General features: G+C 40.8%; 1 protein-coding gene across 1 annotated transcript in view; it reads left to right on the top strand.

Moving 5' to 3' along the window:
- The window catches only part of LOC139565159 (carbonic anhydrase-related protein 10-like), a 29,009-nt gene extending 21,519 nt beyond the window's left edge, over positions 1 to 7,490 (top strand). Inside the window, exon 9 of the mRNA XM_071385296.1 lies at positions 733 to 7,490. Coding sequence (XP_071241397.1) covers positions 733 to 755 — 23 coding nt within the window. The 3' untranslated portion in view covers positions 756 to 7,490. The remainder of the gene's footprint in view (positions 1 to 732) is intronic.
- Positions 7,491 to 9,725: the final 2,235 nt, after the last annotated feature.

The raw sequence follows: 9,725 nt of genomic DNA on the forward strand, positions 1-9,725 counted from the left end.
CATGATAGTGTCTAGGGTTTACCGAGAATGGTGTGACAAACAAAAATATCCAGTCAGCTGCAGTCCTGTGGGCGAAAATAGCTTGTTGATGAGAGAGGTTGAAGGATAATGGCAAGAATCGTGCAAGCTAACAGGCTGGCCACAAATAGGTAAATAACATTGCAGTACAACAGTCGTGTGCAGAAAGGGATTGCAGCAGACAACCACACCGGGTTCCACTCCTATCAGCTAAAAACAAGAAGAAGCGGCTCCAGTGGGCACGTGATCACAAACACTGGACAATTGAGGAGTGGAAAAACATTGCCTGGTCCGACAAATCCCGGTTCCTGTTGTGTCATGCTGATGGCAGAGTCAGGCTTTGGCGTAAGCAGCATGAGTCCATGGCCCCATCCTGCCTGGTGTCAACGATACAGGTTGGTGGCGGTGGTGTATGGTGTGGGGAATGTTTTCCTTGCACACATTAGGTCCCTTGATACCAATTGAGCGACGTTTACATGCCTTGAGGAATTCAGGCTGTTCTGGAGGCAAAGGGGGGTCCGACCCAGTACCAGATGGGTGTACCTAATAAACTATGTTTTCTCAGTCTTCTATAGTTCTGAGATGTCTATAGAGAAATGCCTCGTCCCTCAAAATGAACAGGTTCTTTGTAGGTTCTATGTCTCAAGCATTGCCTTTGTGTTTCCAGTTCAAGCAGTTCATGCTAACCTCCACATCTCTTTGTTCTCTTTCCAGTAAACCAGTGGCTTCTGAAGTAGGAAAAAGATGAACATGCTGTACAATACAACAGGATAAAAACTAAATATGGGATCCTGATTCTCAAGACTTTATTTGAATGTGGAAATACTACATTATCAGCAGAGGCTGTTTTTTGAATATGTTTGAGATTGCAAAGTAAGACAAGTAAAGATTGAAAAGTGTAACTTTTAAGGCTGCACAAATGTAATTCTTTTACAGAGCTTATGGAAATGGGCTGTATAGAAATTCAGCAGGCTCCGCCATTTACTGACCTCTGCAGTGGAGACAATGAGGACCTCTTTTATGACATCATCACCAACATCAGATTCACTTGAGTACCCAAAGATTCCAAAGGACCAACACTTCTTGAAATTAGCTAAATGTAATCACAGATACAACCATCAGATCTAACAACAAGCTAAGAATCTGAATATGATAAGAGGGTGCTCCTGGTGATGAAAGCTTCTACATAAACATGTCACAAGCAAAAGGTGTACTGAATAAATGTCACAAATGCAGAAACTTTTCCTGACCATGTGACCTAACCAGGAAAAACTCTGGATCCCAGTAAAACACCAGGGCACGAGATATTCCTGTTCAGGCCACATAGTCAGGAAACACTCCTAGCCATAGACTTGGTAGATCCAGTATTTTATACTGTATTTGCTAAACTTTTCAAGCCATTTTGGGCCATTTGCCCTTTCTCTGTTTAATTGTTTACAATTTCATTCACTCTGTTTATTTCAATGATAGCAGCCCAATTAACATGTTTCAGAGAATTATCTAAGATAAAATATCACTTTACATAAGGCCTATATAGTATATGCTGTTTAAGAATTGTATATTGTCTAGCACTGAATAGAGCATGGGACGTGATTTGTCTGCAAATTCTTTAAGCAGTCACAAGGCATTCCTTATCAATTATTTATCCTCATTTTCAATTCAGAGCTGTGTATGGCGTTACAGGCAATGTGGGTTTGTGTGTGTGCGCGCATGTGTACATGACTGTATGTGTGTGTGTGTGTGCGCTCTCTCCTGGGAATTGTATTTCTCATTAAATAGGGTAAATCTTCTCGTTTTGTGGCAACGAAACAAATACAATTGTATTTGTCACATGCGTCAAATACAACAACAGGTCTACAGTGATGCTTACTAACAATCTCTTTCCCACCGATGCAGAGTAAAACAATAAGATAAAGACACAAGAGAAATAAAACACAATAATGAAGCTAAATAAAGGAAGTACCAATATACCATATCAATGTGCAGGGGTACGAGGTAGTTGAGGTAAGTATATACAGTGCCTTCAGAAAATATTCACACCCGTTGACAAAGTAAGATTTATATGAATTGAATTGTAATTTTTTGTAAACGATCTAAACAAAATAGTTTAATGTCAAAATGGAAGAAAAATTTTCATTTTTATTTTTAATTAAATGGAAGATAAAACACAAAGTATTCAACCCCTTGAGTCAATACATGTTAGAATCACCTTTGGCAGCGATTACAGATGTGAGTCTTTCTGGGTAACTCTAAGAGCTTTACACACCTGGATTGTACAATATTTGCACTTTATTCTTTTTACAATTCTTCAAGCTCTGGTTATTGGTCTTTGCTAGACAGCCATTTTCAAGTCTTGCCATAGATTTTTTTGCCAATTTAAGTCAACTTTAACTAGGACACTCATGAACATTCAATGTCGTCTTGGTAAGCAACTCCAGTGTATAACTGGCCTAGTGTTTAGGTTATTGTGCGGCTGAAAGGTGAATATGTCTCCCAGTGTCTGTTGGAAAGCTTAGCTCTATTCCTTTATTTAAATTTTTTTAAACTCCTTAGTCCTTGCCAATGACAACCATACCCTCAACATGATGCAGCCAACTTCATGCTTGAAAATACGGAGATTGTTAGTCAGTGATGCTTTGTATTCAGGACAAAAAGTTAATTTCTTTGCCACATTTTTTTGCATTATTACTTTATTGCAAACAGGATGCATGTTTTGGAATATGTGTATTCTGTACATGCTTCCGTCTTTTCACTCTGTAATTTAGGGTAGCATTGAGGAGTAACTACAATATTGTTGATACGTCCTCAGTTTTCTCCTATCACAGCCATTAAACTCTGTTTTAAAATCCCCATTGGCCTCATGGTGAATTCCCTGAGCGGTTTCCTTCCTCTCCGGAAACTGAGTTGGGAAGTACGCCAGTATCTTTGTAGTGACTGGGTGTATTAATACACTATCAAAATTGTAATTAATAACTTCACCATGCTCAAAGGGATATTCAATGTGTGCTTTTTAATTTTTTACCCATTTACCAATAGGCGCCCTTCTTTGTGAGGTATTGGAAAATACCTTTGTGGTTGAATCTGTGCTTGAAATTCACTGCTTGACTGGGGGACCCAGATAATTGTATGTGTGGGTTACAGAGATGAAGTAGTCATTTAAAAAATCATGTTAAACACTATTATAGCACACCGAGTCCATGCGACTTATTATGTGACTTGTTAAGCACATTTGTACTCCTGAACTTATTTAGGCTAGCCATAACAAAGGGGTTGAATATTTATATTGAAGCGACTTCAGCTTTTCATTTTTTCTTAATTTGTAAAAATGTATAAAAACATAATTCCACTTTGACATTATGGGGTGTTGTGTAGTAGGTGTGAATAATTTCTGAATGCACTGTACATGTAGGCAGGGTTAAAGTCACTAGACATCAGGATAGATAATAATAAGAGTAAAAAAAACTAAGTAGCAGCAGCATATATGATGAGTGTACACTCTTAGAAAAAAGGGTTACAAAGGGGTTATTTATGGAGGGATAGGGTTCTACCAAGAACCGTTCTGATCTAAAGAACCCTATTTGGAAGACAAGGGTTCTTTTGTAAGGCAAAGGGTTCTACCTAGAACCTTTAACATCCTGAGAACCGTTTTGGGAAGAAAGGGTTATTTGATGATTCTTTGGAAGACAAGAAGGATTCTTTGGAAGGCAAGAAGGGTTCTACATAAAACCATACATAATATTTCCCAGTTTGTTTTACTGTATTATCTGTGTTTTTGCAGGTACATTGATTGGTTGATTAATTTCATGCTACACAAAGATAAATAACATACAGTTTTCTGAAATAATACAATCTGTTAGTAATTGGATTTATTGCACCCGTAACTGAGATGGCTGTTCCAGTTTAGATGATTGAGATAGTCTCAGTATTCAATCTTCCATAACCTGACAGTCATTCTGAATGCAGGTTGTGGGTGATTTAACAATTCCACTTGTTGGATATACTAAGTGGCTTGATTCCAATAGGAATTACACATCACTTTGCAAGCCAGCATAATGTGACTTGCAGGCCTGATGTGGCCTGTAACCAGGAGTTTCCTAACACCACTGTTGGGGTATAACTAGGCCCCAAAAGAAAGGCCTTGTGATATGTAATGTATTATCATAGATCATTTGATTTTAAAGGCTAATAAGGTTGGTGGAATTGTTTATAGAGGGTTCTAGGTAGAACCCTGCACGGGTTTCTTTGAAGAACTCTATGGGGACAAACTGAAGAACTCTATATGTTTCTACCTAGCACCTTTTTTCTGAGTGTATGTGTACATGTGTGAAAGTGTGTGTTTGTGTGTCTTTGTGTGAGAGTGTCAGTGTGAGTGTGTGGATCAAGTCCTGTGAGAGTGCAAAATAGTGCAGTGCAGATAGTCCGGGTAACCATTGGATAGCTATTCAACTGTCTTATTCTTGGGGATACAGTGCCTTCGGAAAGTATTCAGACCCTTTGACTTTTTCCACGTTTTGTTACGTTACAACCTTTACAACCCTCTCTCGGAGCTCCAAGGACAATTCCTTTGACCTCGTGGCTTTGTTTTTGCTCTGACATGCACTGTCAACTGTGGGACATTATATAGACAGGTGTGTGCCTTTCCAAATCATGTCCAGTCAATTGAATTTACCACAGATGGACAACAATCAAGTTGTAGAAACATCTCAAGGATGATCAATGGAAACAGGATGCACCTGAGTTCAATTTCAGTCTCATAGCAAAGGGGCTGAATACTTACGTAAATAAGGTATTTCTGTTTTTTATTTGTAATAAATTAGCAAAAATGTCTAAAAACCTGTTTTCGCTTTGTCATTATGTGGTATTGTGTGTAGATTGCTGAGAAAAAAATATTAAATCCATTTCAGAATAAGGCCATAATGTAACAAAATGTGGAAAAAGTCAAGGGGTCTGAATACTTTCCGAAGGCACTGTAGAAGCTGTCTCTGAGCCTGTTGGTCCAAGACCCGATTCTCTGGTACCGCTTGCTGGACGGTAGCAGAGAGACCGTCCATGGTTTGGGTGGCTGAAGTCTGTCTAAACACAATATCATACATGTACTGTTTCTGTATGATAATACCACTATGCCTAAAGATATATATATATATATATATATATATATATACAGTGGGGCAAAAAAGTATTTAGTCAGCCACCAATTGTGCAAGTTCTCCCACTTAAAAAGATGAGAGAGGCCTGTAATTTTCATCATAGGTACACTTCAACTATGACAGACAAAATGAGAAACAAAATCCAAAAAATCACATTGTAGGATTTTTAATGAATTTATTAGCAAATTATGGTGGAAAATAAGTATTTGGTCAATAACAAAAGTTTATCTCAATACTTTGTTATATACCCTTTGTTGGCAATGACAGAGGTCAAACGTTTTCTGTAAGTCTTCACACACTGTTGCTGGTATTTTGGCCCATTCCTCCATGCAGATCTCCTCTAGAGCAGTGATGTTTTGGGGCTGTTGCTGGGAAACACGGACTTTCAACTCCCTCCAAAGATTTTCTATGGGGTTGAGATCTGGAGACTGGCTAGGTCATTCCAGGACCTTGAAATGCTTCTTACGAAGCCACTCCTTCGTTGCCCGGGCGGTGTGTTTGGGATCATTGTCATGCTGAAAGACCCAGCCACGTTTCATCTTCAATGCCCTTGCTGATTGAAGGAGGTTTTCACTCAAAATCTCACGATACATGGCCCCATTCATTCTTTCCTTTACACGGATCAGTCGTCCTGGTCCCTTTGCAGAAAAACAGCCCCAAAGCATGATGTTTCCACCCCCATGCTTCACAGTAGGTATGGTGTTCTTTGGATGCAACTCAGCATTCTTTGTCCTCCAAACACGACGAGTTGAGTTTTTACCAAAAAGTTATATTTTGGTTTCATCTGACCATATCAAGTTTATTTTATTTTATATAGCCCTTCGTACATCAGCTAATATCTCGAAGTGCTGTACAGACACCCAGCCTAAAACCCCAAACAGCAAGCAATGCAGGTGTAGAAGCACGGTGGCTAGGAAAAACTCCCTAGAAAGGCCAAAACCTAGGAAGAAACCTAGAGAGGAACCAGGCTATGAGGGGTGGCCAGTCCTCTTCTGGCTGTGCTGGGTGGAGATTATAACAGAACTATGCCAAGATGTTCAAAATGTTCATAAGTGACAAGCATGGTCAAATAATAATCATGAATAATTTTCAGTTGGCTTTTCATAGCCGATCATCAAGAGTTGAAAATAGCAGGTCCGGGACAGGTGGCGGTTCCATAACCGCAGGCAGAACAGCTGAAACTGGAATAGCAGCAAGGCCAGGTGGACTGGGGACAGTCCACCTGATTGACATTCTCCCAATCTCCTTCTGGATCATCCAAATGCTCTCTATCAAACTTCAGACGGGCCTGGACATGTACTGGCTTAAGCAGGGGGACACATCTGGCACTGCAGGATTTGAGTCCCTGGCGGCGTAGTGTGTTACTGGTGGTAGGCTTTGTTACTTTGGTCCCAGCTCTCTGCAGGTCATTCACTAGGTCCCCCCGTGTGGTTCTGGGATTTTTGCTCACCGTTCTTGTGATCATTTTGACCCCACGGGGTGAGATCTTGCGTGGAGCCCCAGATCGAGGGAGATTATCAGTGGTCTTGTATGTCTTCCATTTCCTAATAATTGCTCCCACAGTTGATTTCTTCAAACCAAGCTGCTTACCTATTGCAGATTCAGTCTTCCCAGCCTGGTGCAGGTCTACAATTTTGTTTCTGGTGTCCTTTGACAGCTCTTTGGTCTTGGCCATAGTGGAGTTTGGAGTGTGACTGTTTGAGGTTGTGGACAGGTATCTTTTATACTGATAACAAGTTCAAACAGGTGCCATTAATACAGGTAACGTGTGGAGGACAGAGGAGCCTCTTAAAGAAGAAGTTACAGGTCTGTGAGAGCCAGAAATCTTGCTTGTTTGTAGGTGACCAAATACTTATTTTCCACCATAATTGGCAAATAAATTCATTAAAAATCCTACAATGTGATTTTCTGGATTTTTTTTCCTCATTTTGTCTGTCATAGTTGAAGTGTACCTATGATGAAAATTACAGGCCTCTCTCATCTTTTTAAGTGGGAGAACTTGCACAATTGGTGGCTGACTAAATACTTTTTTGCCCCACTGTATATATATATATATACTGAACACAAATATAAACACAACATGTAAAGTGTTGGTCCCATGTTTCATGAGCTGAAATAAAAGATCCCAGAAATGTTCTAAACGTACAAAAAGCTTTTTTCTCAAATTTTATGCACAAATGTGTTTACATCCTGTTAGTGAGTTTTTCTCCTTTGCCAATATAATCCATCCACCTGCCAGGTGTGGCATATCAAGAAGCTGATTAAACTGTATGATCATTGCACAGGTGCACCTTGTGCTGGGGACATTAAAAGGCCACTCTAAAATGTGCAATTTTGTCACACAACACAATGCCACAGATGTCTCAAGTTTTGAGGGAGCATGCAATTAGCATGCTGAATGCAGGAATGTCCACCAGAGCTGTTGCCAGAGAATTTAATGTTAATTTCTCTGCCCTAAGCAGCCTCCAAAGTTGTTTTAGAGAATTTAGCAATACGTCCAACTAGCCTCACAACCGCAGACCACGTGCAACCACGTCAGCACAGGACCTCCACATCTGGCTTCTTCACATGTGGGATCGTCTGAGACCAGCCACCCGGACAACCCTATGAAACTATGGGTTTGCACAACAGAAGAAGTTCTGCACAAACTGTCCAAAACGGTCTCAAGGAAGCTCATCTGCATGCTCGTACTCACCAGGGTCTTGACCTGACTGCAGTTCAGCGTCGTAACCGACTTCAGAGGGCAAATGCTCACCTTCGATGGCCACTGGCACGCTTGAGGAGTGTGCTCTTCACGGATGAATCCCGGTAGACGGCAGATGAATCCCGGGTAGACGGCAGACACTGTATGGTGTCGTGTGGGCGAGCGCGGATGTCAACATTGTGAACAGAGTGCTCCATGGTGGCGGTGGGATTATGTCCCAGTAGGCATAAACTACGGACAATGAACACAATTCCATTTTATCAATGGCAATTTGAATGCAGAGATATTGTGACGAGATCCTGAGGCCCATTGTCCGCCGCCATCACCTCATGTTTCAGCATGATAACGCACAGCACCATGTCGTAAGGATCTCTACACAATTCCTGGAAGCTGAAAATGTGGCAGTTCTTCCATGGCCTGCATACTCACCAGACATGTCACCCATTGAGCATGTTTGGGATCAACGTGTACGACAGCGTGTTCCAGTTCCCGCCAATATCCAGCAACTTCGCACAGCCATTGAAGAGGAGTGGGATAACATTCCACAGGCCACAATCAACAGCTTGATCAACTCTATGTGAAGGAGATGTGTCGCACTGCATTTATTTTGTATTTATTTAACCAGGCAAGTCAGTTAAGAACAAATTCTTATTTACAATGACGGCCTACCCCAGCCAAACCCGGACGACGCTGGGCCAACTGTGCACCGCCCTATGGAACTCCCAATCACGGCCAGTTGTGATACAGCTTGGAATCGAACCAGGGTCTGTAGTGACACCTATAGCACTGAGATGCAGTGCCTTAGACCACTGTGCCACTCGGGAGCCGAGGCAAGTGGTGGTCACACCAGATACTGACTGGTTTTCTGATCCATGACCCTACTTTTTTAAAAGATATCTTTTATTAACAAGTATATCTGTATTCCCAGTCATGTGAAATCCATAGATTAAGGCCTAATAAATGTATTTCAATTGACTGATTTCCTTAAATGAACTGTAACTCAGTAAAATATTTGAAATTGTTGCATGTTGCGTTTATATTTTTGTTCAGTGTATATGTTCTCTCTCAAAGAGAAATCTAATAAGCATTCATCAGATGTATTCTCTGCAGGAGCCCCAGCCTTGGTCAGCTAGCGTTACCTAGCAACCTATTTTACTACACCATCTGTGCCCCCGGAAATGAATATTCATTATTCTTCAATATGCATGTCTGTGTGCAGGTGATTGGTGTTCACAGTTACTATGGCATTCCTCAGACAACAGAGATATTCATCTCAGACAGAGATATTCATCATTCATATTTATGTTCAAGTCATATCTTGTCGCTATCTTTGGACCATATTAGTTCTATGCACTGCAAGTAGGCCTACATTTTAGTATAATTGTACTACGGTATCATATCCTCGTCATGAAGCTATGTTTTAATGACTTGACAATCCTGAAGGATATTGGTGGTGTCATGATTGACTGAAAATAAATGATGCAGCTGCTGGCTTGAAAAATAAGCACAGAATCATTGAAAAAAGTGTTGCATTCTGCTCTCTGCGATGTTACTTGGGGGACGTTTCCATTTGGAGCAGTTTGTAAAAGTACAGACAGAGCAAGAACAGCACATTCTCTCAATGCAGTCTAGCCAGAATGGAGAAGTGGGAGTGGGAAGGACACTCCATATTGGATATACATTTTTCAACATCTGACAGCATCCATCTGTCTCTGTTGTCAACCATGTCAAGTGGAGACAAATCCCAGTTCACCCTCTTCCACAGACTCATCACGCACACAAGTGGCACCATTCAAACCTTGAGCAGAAACAGAATATAGCACTCATACATAATACATCTTCATTAAGCTCACAGG

This window comes from Salvelinus alpinus, chromosome 36 (assembly GCF_045679555.1).
Source record: "Salvelinus alpinus chromosome 36, SLU_Salpinus.1, whole genome shotgun sequence".
NCBI lineage: Eukaryota > Metazoa > Chordata > Actinopteri > Salmoniformes > Salmonidae > Salvelinus > Salvelinus alpinus.